Source organism: Adiantum capillus-veneris, chromosome 15 (assembly GCF_014529385.1).
Source record: "Adiantum capillus-veneris isolate H3 chromosome 15, ASM1452938v2, whole genome shotgun sequence".
Classification (NCBI taxonomy): domain Eukaryota; kingdom Viridiplantae; phylum Streptophyta; class Polypodiopsida; order Polypodiales; family Pteridaceae; genus Adiantum; species Adiantum capillus-veneris.
This window is the reverse complement of record NC_140945.1, coordinates 30,094,754-30,114,495: the sequence shown is the minus strand read 5'-3', so window position 1 is coordinate 30,114,495 and position 19,742 is coordinate 30,094,754. Positions and strand designations below refer to the sequence as shown.

The following is a 19,742-nucleotide window of genomic DNA, read 5'->3' as shown; positions in this document are numbered from 1 at the left end:
GCCTTAGCCCCAAAAGCATCTGACTCTAAAAGCTTGGCCAAAACTGGCGCCCTACCGTCCGATCACTGCCACGTCAGCACTTCTCCGTGTTAGCCTGCCCGCATCATCAAGTTTCCGCAATTTACAGATTTTCAGCCTTAGAGTTGGTTTCTATCAGTTTGGGGGATTAGGTTTTTAGGCCCCTAGGGCGTCGGGTCCAAGTTCCATAAGTATGTTAGGTTTTAATAAAAACCCTAGCCCCTTTATCCTTAGTGTGTGCCACGTCACAAACTTGCAGCGAATGGCAAGGGGAGAGGCATAGATGGCTCCAAGGCCAGAGGTAGAATGCCTCACTTACGACTTCCAATTATTTTGTAAAACTTCAAAATCCTGCCTTGCGCCAAATCTTTGAACTTTGTGTTCTTGCACCACAAATCGGCCAATCTCTAATGATAAACGAATAACACCATGGTAGGAGTGATCCTAAAGAATCTGAAGCTGAGAACTTTCTGAGGAAGCAACCTTTCAACCATGCTGGGATTTCACCTTCCAGTATTGGGCAAACCGAGTGACCTTCACTGAGTCGGATAATTGTGCCATAAGTACTACATTCAATCTCCTTGCAAAGATATCAAAATTTCTTCAACCAAAAACCGCTATCTATGAATAGAATAGAATCGAATGCTACTAACATCGAACAAACTTCTCATCAAACTGAAATGCTACTGCCTTCAATTTGGAGATATACTACTAGTCCACAGCGCCAGTCCCATAACTGTACCGGTTTTGGCAAATCTCTCCGTCCCAATGGTGTATCCCATGCCTCTTCTGCTTATGGCCTCCATCGGCAACCTACCATTGGGGACAGAGCTGATGGAACCAACGGCATAACCAAGAAAAACGGTTGGGGATAAAGAGGCATAATACATAAAGCTCAAGGAGAGGCCTTAGGCTGCTGCAGACTAGAGCGGTGAGTGCAGGGGGGGGGGCGGGATGTGCGCACAAGGCGGACAGAGGCAGAGTCATCAGTGGGAGCAGGGTAAAGGGTAGACATGATGGGCAGAGGCGGGGTTGTCAGCAGGCAGAGGTGGGGGTTGTCAGCCGGCAGAGGTGGGGTGGTCAGCGTGAGCAGGGCAAATGAGATGACGGGCAGGGCAAAAGGGAGCAGAGCATGCGCGACAGCGGGCAGAGGACGTGGCGAAGCTTCTGTGTAGGCAAAACTTATAGTTCATGGCAGCAGAGACTACGCAGCACTGCCAAGCAGGGTTGCAGGGAGGCGATTCTCTCTCTCTCTCTCTCTCTCTCTCAGAAACTGTATCAGATTCACCAATTGTAACTTTTGGTCTCATAGGTCACTTTGGCCTCTTGAAGACATTAATATAACATTTCTTCTTCTCTCAAGGAGAGCTTCAACCCTCTGTCATTGAAGAACTTAACACGATCAAGGAACAAGTACGGGCCATCAAGGAAGGTGGGGAGCAACAAAAAGAAATGACGACCTCGTGGGTAGAAGTCATCACAAAGACCCAACAAAAAGCAGAAAAGGCCGAAAAATGGATCGAGATTGTCAAGAAAGGAAAAGGCAAGGAAATAACCCCCATTCCCATGCCAACCATCATCAACTTGACACTAGAAGAGGAGCAAAGGAGACGTGTACGGGCCTTACACGTAAGGATATGTGGCCTCAAAGACCAAGATAATGTGGATAAAGAGGTGAAAGAACTCATGACTCTGGTGGGAGTCAGCGAGCAGACGCATATGAGGGCTTGGAGAGTGGGCACTAAGAAAAGTGGGAGCAACGGAGAAACCTCGAAGGAAAGGGCACTCATTCTCCGCTTCCCCTCCATGGAAGCGAAGAAAGACTTCTTGAAGAAGAGACCGACTCTAAAGAAGACCGGAATCTTTCTTGGAGATGACCTCACCCTCTCGCAGATTGCTCATATGGAAGAAGTAATGCCGGAAATAAGAGCAGCAAGGGAAAAGGGGAAGATTGCCTTTTACAGGGATGGAAAGGTGGTGATATTGGAGCGACGCCCCGCATGACGGTGCGAGACCTATGGGACCACACTAAAGATGGCAACCTGGAATTGTAATAAGTCACTCCGTCTTGATGTAGGGGCCTTTGAGGATAGCTTCATGGGGAGAGACATCATTTTCTACTCTGAGACGCATCAAGCACCTGGACAATCCATGCCACAGGTGAGCGCATATAGATGGGAGACAGCCTGCAGACAGGAGACCAGATTGGAGCATCGAGGCTCGGGGGGAGTGGCAGTTCTATTCAGGGAGAAACTACAGCCACTGATACATATAGCACACAAGGATGAACAGGCTAGGTACATGTGGGTGAGGCTCAGGGCAGAGACGGGCAGATACCTCTACATTGCTATTTGTTACTTTCCTCCTAGTACGTCAGTATATGCATCACCTAGAGGACAATCCCCCTTTGCTATTTTGGATAATGACATATGGGAGTTTTCCAAGGATGGTGACATTATCATACTAGGGGATTTCAATGCTGGGACTGCCCACCACCAGACAATATTTTATGATACTTCCGAAGAGATGCTTAGGGAGCTGGACGTCACAGAGATGGGTCTATCCAAACTATCACAAGATGAGGAATACACTGAATATGGCAGATACTTGATAGATATGGGAACCGCACACAAAGTTGGCCATTGTGAATGGCCTACAAAGATTTTCGACAGCTGGAGGTTTTACTTGCTTTCCACACCGACATGGTGCCAGCACAGTGGATTATGTTATGGCCCAGCCAGGTCTCATTCCATTCTTTCAGGATTTCATGGTGGGCACTAGGCCAGTTGGAGTAGGAGTTGGTCATGCTATCATGTCTTTCACCCTGACCTTTCAGTTCAGCACTGCTTCATTAGGAGAGGTCGACACATACTCAGTATACCTTCATGAGGGAGACGGATTGTGTGTATATGGATGCGATATACAGGCCTCTATGCACCCAGGAGCCGGGACGGCCACTAGATGAACTCACTCAGATATTGACAGAGATGCTCCATGATGCAGCATCAGAGGCATACCCCCACAACCAGCCCACATGGAGACAATTTGGGAGCATGCCCCAGAACAGTTGGTATGATGAGGAGTGCAGAGAGACGAGGATCAAATTACAGAGGGAAGTGCTCATGGATATTACCACACATTGACAGTCACGGATTATCTTTCGCCGCCTAGTGCGATGAAAGAAAAGGGCCCATCTATCTCAGCTAGAGCGGGATCTATATCAGCTATTTATAGGTCAGGACCCGGGTGAAGCATGGAGGCTATTCCACGAGCATTCACCACCACCAGCGGTCGCCTCCACTGAGACATGGGGGGAATATGCCACATCTCTCTACACAGCATCAAGGCAACCACCTCTGCCGGACCCACTAGAGACATGCCCAGAGACATGTTCTTTCTTTACTACCGAGAGGGTAAGGAAAGCCATTGATAAGATCAAGACAAGGAGAGCACATGATCATGATGGTCTGGTAGCAAAGCACTTTATCCATGCCAGAGATATGCTTGCAGAGCTCCTGGCTATGATGTTTAATCGAGCCATGTATGAAGGCTTCCCGGAGACTTGCAGTTTGTCTACGATTGTGCCTATTTTCAAGTCAGGAGATCCCATGATTCCCGCGAATTATCGCACCATCATGGTTGGTCACACATTAGCTAGGTTGTATGCATCCGTTCTAGATGGGTAGAGCGAGAGGGCACAAGAGCACCGGGGCAAGCAGGTTTCAGGAGAGGTTTCTCCACTCTTGACCAGATTCTGACACTCAGAGCTATTATTGAGGAGGGTAGACACCGTGGCAAGAGGATCTATTGTAGCTTTGTGGATTTCCGCAAAGCTTTTGACATAGTGCCGAGAGCCAATTTTATACGCAGACTACAGGACATGGGTTTGCCTACAGAGTTGATATGGGGTATTCTGGCTCTATACAGAACAGTGATGGGGCGGGTGCGCACCACTGAGGGAATGTCTGACATGGTCCACTCCACTATTGGAGTAAAGCAGGGATGCCTCCTATCCTCGACTCTTTTTGGGATGTATGTGGATGAGTTTTCGGACTATGTAGAGCGTCAGGGGGGCTCAACTAGTAGAGACATGGATTCCGCTGTTACTATATGATGATGATATTGTGCTGATTTCTGACTCTCCAGAGGGGATGCAATGTCATTTGGATGCTTTGCATATATTTGCTCGTGACAGTGGATTGTCTGTCAATCTGGGGAAAACCAAGGTTATGGTGTTCAACACCACACCACGTGGGTCAGGAGGTCGGCATCCACATTTATGTATGGCCATGAGATTGTGGAGTACACAGATGCATATACTTATCTTGGGGTAGTCTTTGGTGGACCGGTGTTTTCACTAAGGAGAGCATCAGAGACTAGACTGACGAGAGCATATGCAACTTTGGGCGGACTGGAGAGGATGTGTTCGCAGGTTAGGTTTATGGAACCGCGAACAAAGCTTTGGCTTTTTGACACTCTGGTGACTCCAGCTATGCTCTATGGAGTTCAGGTATGTGGACCCTCAGTATACCACCATGGGAGATCTGGCAACACAGATGGATGGAGATGTATGGAGAGGCCTCCGGTCTCTATGATCGCTTGCATGATTCGGGCTAAAGCCTCAGTACCACGTGAGATTATCCGAGCCGAGCTAGCCCCCCCCCCCCCTGTGGTGGAGGCATTGACGAGATCAATATCCTTTATCTATGGGATCTCCCCAGGGACAGATACGCCCGGCTTGTCCTGGAGTCATCTCGACAACTAGCTCTACAAGGCGATATGGAAAGATGACAACATGGTTTCAGTGGCATGGTCTCAACATGGATAGATTACCTCCGCTTCAATACTCCTTGGATGCACCCTCCCTATCTCTCACACGGACAGAGGTCACCAGACTCATACGTCAGGATCTGATTCAGCTAAATACCAGGAGCACATGGATACAGCCGACACAGGAGTTGGGCACGAAGATGGCCTTCTACAGAGAGCATCTTCTCCAACTCACGGAGGACGGCTTTGTGACTAGGCTTGCATACATGGATACACACTTATCTCATGGAATAAGATGCGCTATTGGACAGATACGCACATCCTCACATCAGCTCCAGATCGAGACTGGCCGATTTTGAGGGGTGCCGGCAGGAGCCAGGATATGTCACCTATGTAACTTAGAGCCAGAGACAGAGCTGTACTACACGTCACTGCCTGGCATACTATGAGATACGTGGCCGCTTCCATTGCCTGTTCAGAGAAGTGTTCGGACCTTTTTCTAGAGTCATGAGATACAAGGATCAGAGGTGTCTTGGATTGTTCCTGCTAGAGCTGCGCAAACTTGGGGAGAGCTTGCTGAGGACATCAGGGGAAAGACAGTCTCAGAGACGAATCACAGATTTCTTTACACTAGCCAGAGGAGAGCCAACGGAGCAGTCATTACAGCAGATCGTAGATCCTACTCGTACTAAAGGTGCACTGCTTGACCGAGCTACTGAGCTTGGCAGATCCAGACGTCCACGACCTCGGGGGGTCTCCCACTACCGACGAAGGTTGCAACAAAAGATACAGATCACTCTAGCTCGACATGCAAGACGCCCAACGAGAGTACTGACCATGGAGGAGGTCGATGAGATCCGACAGTGACGGATGAGAGATTTCATCTGAACCCACAACACCCCCCCCCCCCCCCCCCTTCCTTTCTCCTTAGTGTTTTAGTGTTAGTTCTTTGTAACTTTGTAATTTCCGTACTCAGACATGGTATCAGATTCACCAATTGGAACTTTTTGGTCTCATAGATCATTTTGGCCTTTTTGAAGACGTTAATATAACATTGCATTTCATTTTCATTTCTCTCTCTCTCTCTCTCTCTCTCTCTCTCTCAGCCAGATACTTGTGGGTGAGGCTGAGGGCAGAGACTGGACGTTTCTTGTACATCGCCATATGCTATTTTCCTCCCAGCACTTCAGTATATGCTTAACCCAGAGGACAGTCTCCTTACTCTGTACTTGATGATGATATCTGGAAGTTCTCCAGGGATGGAGACATCATACTTTTGGGAGATTTCAATGCCCGTACAGGCAGCTCACAGACGGTTTTCTATGACACCTCAGAGGAGATGCTCAGAGAGCTAGAGCCAGAGGAGACGGGGCTTGAGAGATGCTCACACGACAGAGAGCATACGGAGTATGGGAGATACCTGAGGGAGATGACGACTACTCACAGTTTAGCCATACTGAATGGCTTACCGTCTTTCCCATCTTCTACAGGTTTTACTTGTTTTCCACACAGACATGGGTCCAGTACTATAGACTATGTTCTGACACATCCGAGCTTTATCTCTCACATTCAGGATTTCACAGTGGGGCCCAGGCCTGTTGGGATTGCAGTAGATCATGCACTTTTGACATTATCAGTCTCCTTTGAGTACAATACATCTCAGGCCTCACAGGGTGGTAGACATCCACGCTATACTTTTACACCAGAGACTGACTCAGTCTATGCAGAGGAGATACGTAGGCTTTTATGCACATCAGAGCCAGTATACACAGTGGAGGAGATCACATCTATGCTGACAGTGACATTGCATGGGGCAGCGACAGAGGCATACCCACACACTCAGCCTGGTCAGAGATGTCGTTCTAGGAACATGCCTCAGAACAGCTGGTATGATGAGGAGTGTCGACAGAGGAGAGCTTAGATACTACGGGAGCTTGCATTGGGAGTGATCACCTATAGATAGTCTCGTATTGCTACACGACGACTAGTGCGATGGAAGAAGCGAGCTTTCTTGGTCCAGATGGAGCAAGATTTATATCAGCTCTTCCTTAGTAGAGATTCAGGAGAGGCTTGGCGTCTATTCCTTGAGCAGTCTCCCCCACCAGCGATCACTTCTACAGAGATATGGGGACAGTATGCAACATCCTTATACACTGTACCTGGACAGACACCACTACCAGATCCACCACAGCCATGTCCGGCTGCTGCGAGCACCTTCTTTACCACTGAGATGGTAAAGGAGGCCATTGACAGGATGAAGACCAGACGGGCACAGGATCATGAGGGTTTGGTAGCAGAGCACATTATACATGCTGGGGATTTGTTGGCAGAGATGCTTGCACGGTTATTCAACCGTGTCATGTGAGGGCTTTCCTGAGTCTTGGAGATTATCTACTATTGTACCTATCTTCAAGACAGGAGACCCCACAGTGCCGGGGAATTACCGTACTATCATGGTAGGACACACATTGGCACCGTTGTATGCATCCATCCTTGAACATAGGCTGAGCAGTTGGGTAGAGTATATGGGCATACGGGCACCTGGGCAGGCTGGTTTCAGGAGGGGTTTCTCCACACTAGATCATGTCTTTACACTCAAAGCTATCATTGAGGAGGGTCGAGCACATGGTAGACGGATTTATTGCAGCTTTGTAGACTTCCGCAAAGCTTTTGACACAGTACCAAGGGCCAGATTGATGCGCTGACTTATGGAATTGGGGGTACCCACAGAGCTGATATGGGGGATTATGGCATTGTACAGTTCAGTGATGGGTCATGTACGCACATGAGAGGGGATATCTGACATAGTTCACTCCACTATCGGAGTGAAACAGGGATGCCCATTGTCCTCTACTTTATTTGGTATGTATGTTGATGAGGTCTCTGATTATATTGACAGAGGAGGAGATAGAGGTGCTCGGCTTGCGGGGACATGGATCCCTCTGTTATTGTATGCTGACGATATCGTGTTGATATCAGACTCACCAGAGGGTATGCAGAGACATTTGGATGCATTGCATAGTTTTGCAGCGGATAGTGGATTGTATGTCAACCTTGGTAAAACCAAGGTCATGGTATTTAATACCACGCCACAGTGGGTTAGGAGATCAGCACCTACATTCACATATGGGCAGGACAGTATGGAGTATACTGATGCATACACATATCTTGGGGTGGTCTTTAGTGGACCGAGGTTCACACTGAAAGGGGCAGCAGACGCTAGATTGACTCGTGCCTATGCAGCCCTAGGCTGTTTGGAGAGGCTTTGTTCGCAGGTTCAGTTCCAGTAACCTCGAACAAAGCTCTGGCTCTTCGACACGTTGGTCGCTCCAGTTACGGGGTTGAGGTTTGGGGACCGTCTGTTTACAGTGCTGGATGGAGTAATATGGAGAGACCCTTGATACTTATGATTTCTAGGCTGATTCGAGCCAAGGCGTCAGTTCCACATGACATCATACGAGCGGAGTTGGCTGCCCCACCTATGGAGGTTGAGGCACTCACCAGATCAGTATCATTTGTACACAGCTTATGGGACACCACGAGGGACAGGTATGCTAGGCTTGCTCTTGAGTCATCCAGACAGCTGGCATTGCAGGGAGATACATCATGTTGGTATGCACAGATGAGCTCATGGTTTCAGAGGCATGGTTTCAGCATGGACAGGCTGCCCCCTTTCCAGTATTCTCTTGATGCACCATCTTTGGCTCTTACACGGCTGGAGAGTGCTAGACTCATTCGGCAGGATCTTATCCAGCTTGATAACAAGAGGACATGGATAGAGCCATCACGGGAGTTGGGTACGAAGAGGGCTTTCTGTAGAGAGCATCTTCTCCAACTCACGACAGATGGATTTGTGACACAGCCCAGCTACATGGACACACATCTATCTCATGGGTTATGATGTGCCATAGGCCAGATTCGCACATCTTCACACCAGCTTGGGATTGAGACAGGTAGATTCAGAGGCATATCAGCAGACAGTAGGATTTGTCAGTTATGCCATGTAGAGCCAGAGACAGAGTTTCACTACATATGTCACTGCACAGTCTACTATGAGATACGGGGACGCTTTCATTGTTTATTCAGAGATGGTTTTGACTCGGTAGATAGAGTCATGAGATATCAGGATCAAAGGTGTCTCGGATTATTTCTACTTGAGATACAGAGACATAGAGACGCTCTATTGAGAGGGCAAAGACAGAGACAGTCCCAAAGACGCATCTCAGATTTCTTCAATATGAGTACCACAGAAGCAGAGGGGACACCACCATCACAGAGCTCGGTTCCACCCATACACACACCAACGGTACTCTCATTGACCGAGCTATAGAGTTGGGGAGATCGAGACGACCGCGACTGAGGAGGGGAGCCACGCAGTACCGGCGGAGATTGCGGCAGAGGATCCACAGGATTCTAGCACACACCCAGAGTGTCGACCAGGATAGGCTCCATGCTATTGCTTTATTATACCATGGTGACACTTATCCCCATTTTGTACCTTTTTGGCATGATACCATTGCTCAGCCTACGAGCCACCCATAGGAGTCGGTAGCACTCCTATCTCAGTTCTTTGTTTGTAGTTTTCTTTGTTTGTACCCAGACTTGGTACTAGACTCATCATTGTAATCAGTTGGTCTCATAGGTCATTTTGGCCTTTTGTAGACGTTAATATATCATATCATATCATCTCTCTCTCTCTCTCTCTCTCTCTCTCTCTCTCAGGGGCGCTCAGGACTGTCTGGCTCAGGAGTAGGACTGCTCGCAGTAGTAGGCGCAGAGCAGATCAGAGAGGTCGTGCAGCAGAACAGGGCCAGCACAGCGCTGCAGAACGCGCGCAGGGCTGCAGGGAGTCCTCTGGAGGGATCGCGCAGGGCTGAAGGAGACTCGCGCAGGGCTGCTTCTCTCTCTCGCAAGTTGGGCATTGTGCTGGTCTACTCTAGGGTTTGCGACAGTGCCAAAACAACTCGCGAGTTGGTATGCTGCAGATTCACGTGGGCATCTAATTCCCGCGTAACCTGCAGCTCACTCCCCGCATAACCGCGCATAACACCCCCCCCCCCCTGCCCCCCCCCCCCAAAGTGCAGGTTCCCACACGAGTTTATTTCCAAACGAGTTTCAAACGGCTTCCTCAGCCCTGTAGGAAAATAGTAATTGCAAGCAAAATTCAGAAATTTTCAGAATTTGCAGAGCTCACAGAAATTGCAAAATTGGCAGTTGCAGAAAGCGGGAATTTATTTTGATTTGCAGAAATTGCAAGAAAGGCAAAATGTATGCCATGTATGCTTAAAGTGGGGAGAACATGTATGCATAGTGTGGTGCATGTAGGGCGGTCTCCTACTACCATCGCAAATTCCCCCCTCGTTTTTAGTGGCGACCAAGCATGCGGAAACAGAATGATAAGCTTGACCCTTTAGAGGATGTAGTTCAAAAGTGCAAGGAAGAAATGACCGAAACAATTAACAAGATCAACCGCAACTTCTTTGGCACAATAAAAATGCTCGACGAACGCATGTTGGCCCAAGAAAGCAAGATAGCTACACTGGGAGATCGTGTGACGGCCCAAGACGAAGAGATCGCGTCACTCAAGAGGGAGGTCGCAGAGGCACGATCACGAAATACACTTGAAGAGGGAGAATTGTAACCTTCAGTAATAGAAGAGCTAAACACGATCAAAGAGCAAGTGCGAGCCATCAAAGAAGGGGAAGAGCATCACAAAGAAATGACGACCTCCTGGGTGGACGTTATTACAAAGACTCAACAGAAGGCAGATGAGGTCGAGAAGTGGATTGAGGTTGCCAAGAAAGAAAAAAGCAAGGAAACAACTACGTCCACACCCACCATCGTTAATCTGACACTTGAAGAGGAGCAAAGAAGGCATGTGCGCTCTCAACATGTGAGGATTTGCGGTCTTAGAGACAAAGATAATGTGGACGAAGAGGTAAAAGAACTCATGGCTTTGATGGGGGTTCATGAGCTGATGCACTCAAGAGCTTGGAGAGTGGGCAACAAGAAAAATGGGAGCAAGGGGGAAACCTCGAAAGCAAGGGCACTCATCCTTCGTTTTCCCTCCATGGAAGCGAAGGACTTTTTGAAGAAGAGACCAACTCTTAAGAAAACGAGCATCTTGCTCGGGGATGACCTTACCCTCTCACAGATAGCTCATATGCAAGAGATAATGCCAAAGATTAGAGCGGCAAGGGAAAAAGGTAAGATTGCTTTTTACCGAGATGGAAGAGTGGTGATATTGGAGCCATGCTCCACATGACGGCGTGAGACCTATGGGACCACACTCAAAGTTGCTACCTGGAATTGTAATGGATCTATGCGTCTAGATGTGGGTGCTTTTGAGGAAAGTTTTAGTGGGAGAGATATCATCTTCTACTCTAAGACACATCAGGCCCCTGGGCAGTCTATGCCTCACATTAGTGGATACAGATGGGAGACCGCATGTAGATAGGAGACACGATTAGAGCACAGAGGCCGGGGCTCAGGTGGAGTGGCAGTGTTATTCAGGGAGGAGTTGCAGCCATTGATACATATAGCTCGCAGGGATGAGCAAGCTAGGTACATGTGGGTGAGATTGAGAGGCAGTCCCCCTTTTCTATTTTGGATGATGACATCTGGGAGTTCTCTAGAGATGGTGACATCATCATGCTAGGGGATTTCAATGCTAGGACTGCTCATCATCATACAGTTTTTTATTTTTATTTTTTATGCTGAGAGAGTTGGATGTTGCAGAGACGGGCCTATCCAGACTATCACAAGATGGGGAGCATACTGAGTATGGACGACACTTGATAGACATGGGGATTGCACATGGATTGGTCATCTTGAATGGCCTACAGAGATTTCCTGATGCGGGGGTTTTACATGCTTTCCACACAGATATGGAGCTAGCACAGTGGATTATGTCATGGCACAGTCGAGTCTCATCTCTAGTATCCAAGACCTCACGGTTGGACCCAGACTTGTTGGTGTGGTAGTGGACCATGCTCGTGTCGCTAACCGTCTCTTTCGAGTTTAGTGTAGCACACAAGCCACAAGCAGTAGCTCCTACTCGCTACACCTTCACACGGGAGACGGACTCTGTATACATAGATGGGATCTACAGACGCTTGTGTACAGAAGAGCCAGGGCGACCTTTGGAGGAGCTTACTACTATACTGACACAGACGTTACATGATGCAGTAGCAGAGGCATACCCACACACAGCCTGAGCAGAGATACCGTTCTAGGAGCATGCCCCATAAAACAACTGGTATGATGAGGAATGCCGCGAGACCAGTGCTAGACTTCAGAGGGAGGTGCTTTTGGCAGACATTACTCACAGACAGTCACATATTGACTTCCGACGCCTAGTGCGGCGGAAGAAGAGGGCATTTTTGGCTCGCCTAGAGCAGGATCTATACCAGCTATTCTTGAGTCAGGACTCACGTGAGGCATGGAAGCTCTTTCATGAGCACTCCCTCCCCCCCCCCCCCCCTCCCGCCATTACCTCTACAGAGGCCTGGGGCGAGTACGCGTCATCTCTGTACACAGTTCCTGGACAGCCGCCCCTTCCCGACCCCCCCAATCCATGCCCCCACACGTGTTTTTTTCACCGCTGAGATGGTGAGGAAGGAGATCTACTAGCAGAGCTCCTAGCAGTTATGTTTAACCGTGCCATGTGTGAGGGCTTGCCTGATACTTGGAGCCTAGGTACTATTGTACCTATCTTCAAGTCAGGAGACCCTATGGAGCCTGGGAATTATCGCACTATCATGATCGGACACACATTGGCACGGTTGTACGCATCCATTCTTGAGCAGCAACTGAGTAGATGGGCAGAGAGGGAGGGGATACGCGCAACCGGGCAGGCAGGATTCAGGAGAGGTTTTTCTACTCTTGACCATATCTTGACACTTTGAGCCATCATTGAGGAGGGCGGATCACATGGGAGACGGATCTATTGCAGCTTTGTGGACTTCCGCAAAGCATTTGACACAGTACCCAGAGCTAGATTGATGCGCAGATTACAGGAGATGGGAGTACCCACTGAGCTCAGTTGGGGGGTCATGGCACTGTACAGGTTAGTAGTGGGGCATGTACGCACCTCAAAGGGCCTATCTACAGTCTCCACTATTGGGGTGAAGCAGGGTTGCCCGCTCTCTCCTACTCTGTTTGGTATGTATGTGGATGAGGTTTCTGACTACATTGAGAGAGACGGTAATAGAGGTGCACAACTAGCAGGAACATGGATTCCATTATTGTTATATGCTGATGATATTGTGTTGATCTCCAACTCTCCGGAGGGGATGCAACGTCACGTGGATAGGTTTGCCCATGAAAGTGGTTTGTCTATCAACCTTGGTAAAACCAAGGTCATGGTATTTAATACCACCCCACAGTGGATCAGGAGGTCAGCACCCGCATTCACATACGGCCAGGAGACGGTGGAGTATACAGATGCTTACACCTACCTTGGAGTGGTTTTTAGTTGACCAGCATTTTCATTGAGAAGAGCAGCAGAGACTAGATTGACCAGAGCCCATGCAACATTGGGTAGATTGGAGAGGATGTGTTCACATGTTCAGTTTCAGGAGCTTCGGACGAAGCTCTGGCTCTTTGACACCCTGGTGGCTTCTGCATTGCTCTATGGAGTTGAGACTTGGGGACCCTCATTGGACCATCATGGGAGGACAGGTCCCACTGATGGATGGGGGGACATGGAGAAGCCGCTAGTCTCTATGATCTCACGGCTCATTAGAGCCAAGGCTTCAGTACCACGTGCCATTATCCGAGCAGAGTTAGCTGCCCCCCCCCCTAGTGGTTGAGGCGCTCACCAGATCTGTCTCCTTCATACACCACATGTGGGAACTTCCCAGAAACAGATATGCCTGCCTTGCACTTGAGTCCTCTTGACAGTTAGCTATGCAGGGAGATACAGCATGCTGGTATGGGGAGATGACATCATGGTATTAGGCGCATAGGTTCAGCATAGACAGACTACCCCCTTCCAGTACTCATTGGATGCACCCTCTCTAACTCTCACACAGTCCGAGATCTCCAGGCTCATCCGCCAGGACCTAACTCAGCTAGACACCAAGAGGACTTGGATACAGCCAGCACAGGAGCTCGGCACGAAGATGGCTTTCTACAGAGAGCATCTTCTCCAGCTTACGGAGGACGGTTTTGTGACGAGACCCAGATACATGGACACCCACTTGTCTCATGGGATACGATGTGCTATTGGCCAGATATGCACATCTTCACACCAGCTGCGGATCGAGACTAGGAGATACAACAAAGTACCAGCAGAGGTCAGGACATGCCTCCTATGTGACCTGGAGCCTGAGACAGAGTTGCACTACACCTGCCACTGCCCCGTCTACTACGAAATACGCTGCCGCTTCCACTGCTTGTTCAGAGAGGGTTTCGGACCACTCTTTAGAGTCATGCGGTACGAGGATCAGAGATGCTTGGGTCTGTTTTTGCTCGAGCTGCGCAGACACAGAGAGCCTGATGAGGGGAGAGGCCAGCCAGTCTCAGAGATGGATCACAGACTTCTTTAGAGCAGACACTGGACACCCGGAGGAGCTACTACCACAGGAGAGCTTGCCGCCTCACACCAGAGGCACACTGATCGACCGAGCGACCGAACTAGGGAGATCCAGAGGCCCACGACTGCGGAGGACTACACAGCATCGACGGAGGCTGCATCAGAGGATTCGGATCACTTTGGCCCGACATGCACGACGCCCAGTCAGGCTATTGACCATGGAGGAGATTGATGAGATTCGCCACCGACGACCGATGTTGGAATCACCACATTGTAACTTTCTGGTCTCATAGGTCATTCTGGCCTTCTGAAGACGTTAATATAACATTTCATTTCATTGCATTTCATTTCTCTCCCTGCCACTCCTGTCTCCTTTGTTACATATGCATGTGTTGATGTTCACGAATCTGAATGCCAGAACATTTTTCCCTTACAGCTTGTGAAAACATGTTACAATTTTTATGCACGTACTCCAACCAAGCTTGCAGGGGAGAACTATATATTCAGGGAGGGACAGGTAAATTGATTTGCATTCTGTTTGCTTCCATAACTGAAGTTCTTAGCTTTTCGATGTGATTTTTTTTTGCACCTGTTTATATGATCTAGGACATGATGGTGGGCACTTCATGGAATATATTGAGACCAGAAACTGTGGAGTCTCTGATGTACCTATGGCGCACGACTGGAGATAATCTTTATCGGGATTGGGGCTGGAATATATTCCTGGCTTTTGAGAAGCAATCTCGTATTGCTTCTGGTTACGTTGGATTGAGAGATGTGAGTCCTTGTGCTCTAGTTTCAACTCTTGCTTGTATGGTGTTGATGCTGATGTTTTCTAGCATGGTTCTTTGAGTTTTGCTTTCACAGACAATGCATGTTAATACATTTTGTTAAGGCTGGGTGTGATGTAGTCTGATTTCTGAGAGAGAACTGGAATAAAGTGGCAAAATTCACAAAACATGCCAAGGCCTTGCCATTGTTTCTTCAAGAAATTGCTCTCATGGTGACATCACGGCTCTTGAAGGATGTGTTGCTAATGCATGTATTTCTTTTCCAAAACAGAAGCATTAGACAGAGTATTTATTTTTTCAAGCTTTGGAGAGGCATTAATCCGATGCTCCAAATATGCAGGTGAATTCTGGTCTCAAGGATGATAAGATGCAGTCGTTCTTTCTGGCAGAAACTTTGAAATACCTATACCTGCTGTTTTCGTCATCTGATTTAATACCCCTCAATGAATGGGTTTTCAACACAGAAGCCCATCCGATCCGTGTTATAACCAGGTCACGACCAGGCCTAGAAGGCATGGATCAACACAATTCGAAAAGAAGAGAGTCACAAAACCCAAATATTAATCATGTGAAAGACATTCTGGAAAGGACAAGGCACAACCACCTTTTTGGCAGGAGGGAAGGTAGGCATCCTTAAGAGGCTAATTAGGCTAATGCTGAGGGCTCAAGGTCATTTGCATTGCACATTTACCTGGGAGGTTGCTAGGGATGTGAAAATGTAAGAGCTGTATCGTAAATCACTTAATATCCCTTGAAAGTGCAGTAACATCATGTGGTTCGTCCAGCTCCATGTCTTTAGATATGCAAGCGAGCATATTGATTGAGCCATCATTTTTGGAGGCTGTGTTGTATGTTCATTCTTACCTATACAAGCAAAGTTTGAGGGATCTTTCACAGAGAAATGTAATTTACTTCAAAGAATTTTGTGGTGATCCGCAAAGTAAAAGTAGGGTCACGTATGTTTCAAGTTCAAGGGTTGAAACATACTCCAATCATACTTCCATACCTGTATGTTGCTTGTTGTATGGAAATGTAAGGAAAAAACTATGGTTCACTGTCATAGTTTTTTATTTTGTCAATGTTGCAGAGATGTGAAAGTTGTGTCTGGGTGTAAAGGCTGCATGCATGCCTACCTAGGGAAATGTAAAGGCTCTCAGTCTAGCAAATTGCATGTTAATTCTTCTGTTTTTTTGTTTGTTAGTGCAGTCAAGTTATAGCCACATTTTGTTGAAGACAAGGCTTCCTACTTTCTTGGATACACAGTTTTTGTAAAATTAGGGCTCCTTGTAGGAGTCCACAGACACAGATAATGGTATGCTTTTCAAAGCAAGTGTTAACTAGCTCAAATCATGGAGTGTTAAGCTTAGATATATTTTAGCTTTATCAAAGCTTACATTGATGTGATAGAAGCTACATCTAACTAAAGCATATGGTTTTCTTTTCACTACATTAGAGTTGGCTTGTGTAAGCATTGTTGGACTAAATAAAAGAGTGGTCACCGAGCGAGAGGAAGGAACGAAGCACATAGATGGATGTGCATTCTCTTGTTAAGTGTGTTAATATGGTGTTTGTGAACACTCAGCCACAAGTAACAGCGATGGTGTTTTGATTCCCTCTTCATTAGCTGCATCATGCATTCTATTTGACTATCACAGTGACTTGTTTGCCAAAGATTGGATGTTGGACTTTTTGTACATATATTCATGTGACCCCACACAACGGGTGGCTCTCCACTCACGATAGTATCAGATGACGATGCATGGTGAGTTCAGACATGGAGTGTCTTATTGGACAGATGAGTGGCTATCATGTATAGTACATGGAAAATTAAGAAAGGTTTGTTTACTTTGTGGCTAGAGTCGTCGAATGGGGCACTCTATATCATAACATGTTTCTCATTTTCCATGTCAAAAAGTATATTGTAAGCATAAATGAACAGCCACTGACTTCATTGTGCCATAATCAATTGGCCATATGAGCCAGAATGCAAGGAATATTCTCTAGGCAAGTTGCACATTATCATGTGCATGTGAACATTGAGTGACATAACAACTCTGCATACCTTGTCCATAACTTGCTTTCGGGCACATTGGTCTTTATACGAGTTACGACCCCTCTTGCTGCTCAACCAATATCGTGATTGCATTGACCTGCTTAACTTTGACATGTCTATGTCCTCATTCTTGCCATCTTCGTACTTATTTTGCTCCTTTTGTTGTTCTAACTTTCAATAGTTCTTCCTTTATGTGGCCATTTTTGCAAGGAAAGCACTCAATGTTTCTCTTGTCAAGGTTTACTATGGTTATTGCGGATCTCTCCCTTAGCTTGCTTTTTACCTCTGTCAATGTCAATTGTAAGAGTTGGACTACTTTTTTTATGATCAATGGACTTGCATTCCAACTTCATCATGTTGATTAAGAGTACCACCACATGGTGTCAAAAGTGATAATAGTAATAACAAATGTGTCTCATGACAAAGGGAGCCAAAAACATTTATTTGTACATCAAAACATATTTTTAGTCTATGACTGTTTGAAGATGGAGTGGGATACTAAAACAAGTTAGTTTTATGACATCGACACGACAATCAAAGCGTCCAGGGTCTATTCGAAGCAATGGCTTTAACTTTCATGATGAAAATTTACTACCGTCGAGCTTCTTTATACTAAAGAGCTCTCTTTTTGAAAAAGGTGCTACCATATTCTATGCGAAAAGCTAATGAGCAAAGTACCACAAAAAAGGACTATGGCAAAGTCCTTTTTTGTGGTACCCTACAAAGTGTGTAGTAATTACAAAAGACATACACTAACCTTCAAATATAAAACTATTAATAGATGCAACACTATGATTTGATTCCACTTGTTGGGATGTGAAAAGCGAGCACGTGCGCGCGCGCGCGCGCACACACACACACACACACACACAGAGAGAGAGAGAGAGAGAGAGAGAGAGAGAGAGATTATAACGATCACACATAGTAATATTTGTGTGTTTCAAGCACATGAAAGGGTTCAAACAAGGGGGCTAGTATATTGTGCTTGAACACTTTCATGTGCTTGAAACACACTAATATTACTACTTGTGATCATTATTATAATCTCTCTCTCTCTCTCTCTCACACACACACACACACACACACACACACACATGTATGTTATGAGTGTGTGTGTGTGTGCGCACATGGGGGAGAGAGAGAGAGAGAGAGAGAGAGAGAGAGAGCTCTCTGCCATGCACATGTGTGTGTATGTGTGCGCGCGCATGGTAGAGAGAGAGAGAGAGAGAGAGAGAGAGAGAGAGAGAGAGAGCTCTGCCATGCACATTAGGAGAAATATGAACCTTGCATGGGCCTTGTAAGGAATCTTAATTTTTAGGGATTAAGGCTAATGTTGTGTGAGGTTTAGGGGGCAAGGGCATTGAAGAAGGTAGTTTTGAGTAAGCTTTTCTAGCCTTTTTTTTAGACAAATGTAGGATGTGGACCTAAAGGGTTGCTTTCTCTCTCTAGCTTTTTTTAAAGTGAAGGAAGCATACGGGTGTGTCCACATCAGCAATTCCGTGGGTCAAAAAGAGTCAAAATTTGACTTTTTTAAAAAAAATTCATTTTTATTTGTTTTTTACTTAAAACTCCCTCCCAACATATATACATATCCAAAAATCATTTTTTGACCCATTTTTTAACCCACAAGCTTAAAAAGTCCATTTTTTCAAAAATCTTTTCTCCCAAAAAGTAATAAACATTTTGTTCTCTCATCCTCCTCCCTCCTCCCTCCTCTCTCCCTCTCCCTCTCCTCTCCCTCTTTGCCCCTACCTTCCTCCTCCTCCCCAATCTCTCCCTCCCCTCCCTCCCTTCTTCTCTCCTCCCATCCTGCTCGGCCTCTCTACCCTTCCCCCTCTATCTTTTCATCATTTGCTTCCTCACGCAACAGCTTCCATGGTGCTCACGGACATCACAAATGGTTTGCTTCCACCACCACGTACTCCGCACACCAAAAACATACATATTCGCTTACCCACTTCATTTGCACCGAAGACCACTAGTGAAGGTGATCAAAGGTCATCACAGGAACGTCGCACCGCTTGTGAGACCAATGTTGACATTTGGGTGGATGGCCATTTGTACTCTTACGATCTTATAAGCCGCTTCCATCCACCGTTTAATAGCCTGTCCACATTTCTTCAATTTCTTGAGAGGGGAGAAGCAGGCTTGTTAGGCTATTGCAAGCGGCTGTGTATGGGTGCAGGTGCTTCTTTGCATATGTGGATGCACGAATGTCAAGCTCTTCATCTCAAGACGACGGCATTACAAGAGAGTGTTGCCTCTTCGGAGAGGGTAGTTAAAAGTTTTGAACAACAAATGCAAGAAAAGGAGTCCCACATCCAGAAGCTTACCAACACCATCACATACTTGAAAGAAACACCCCTTGGTGCAAGGGAACGTAAACGCCCGTATTCATCCATTGAAACTCTTGCACATTCCGGAGGAGCACGCAAACGACGAGTTACAGCCACAAGGTGATTTGGTCTTTACTTGCATGCTGCATTCTTACTTCACACTATTTTCTAACATTTATGTTTATTTGTTGCTAGAAACTTCATCCAGGAGGCATGCGGTGGAACAAGCCAAGATA

General features: G+C 46.9%; 1 protein-coding gene across 2 annotated transcripts in view; it reads left to right on the top strand.

Annotated features, from left to right (window-relative positions):
• The window catches only part of MNS1 (alpha-mannosidase 1), a 54,621-nt gene extending 38,444 nt beyond the window's left edge, over positions 1–16,177 (top strand). For both annotated transcript variants that reach the window (XM_086530196.1, XM_086530197.1), the window contains exons 12-14: positions 14,763–14,843; positions 14,933–15,103; positions 15,458–16,177. In XM_086530196.1, coding sequence (XP_086386322.1) covers positions 14,763–14,843; positions 14,933–15,103; positions 15,458–15,754 — 549 coding nt within the window. In that variant the 3' untranslated portion in view covers positions 15,755–16,177. The remainder of the gene's footprint in view (positions 1–14,762; positions 14,844–14,932; positions 15,104–15,457) is intronic.
• Positions 16,178–19,742: the final 3,565 nt, after the last annotated feature.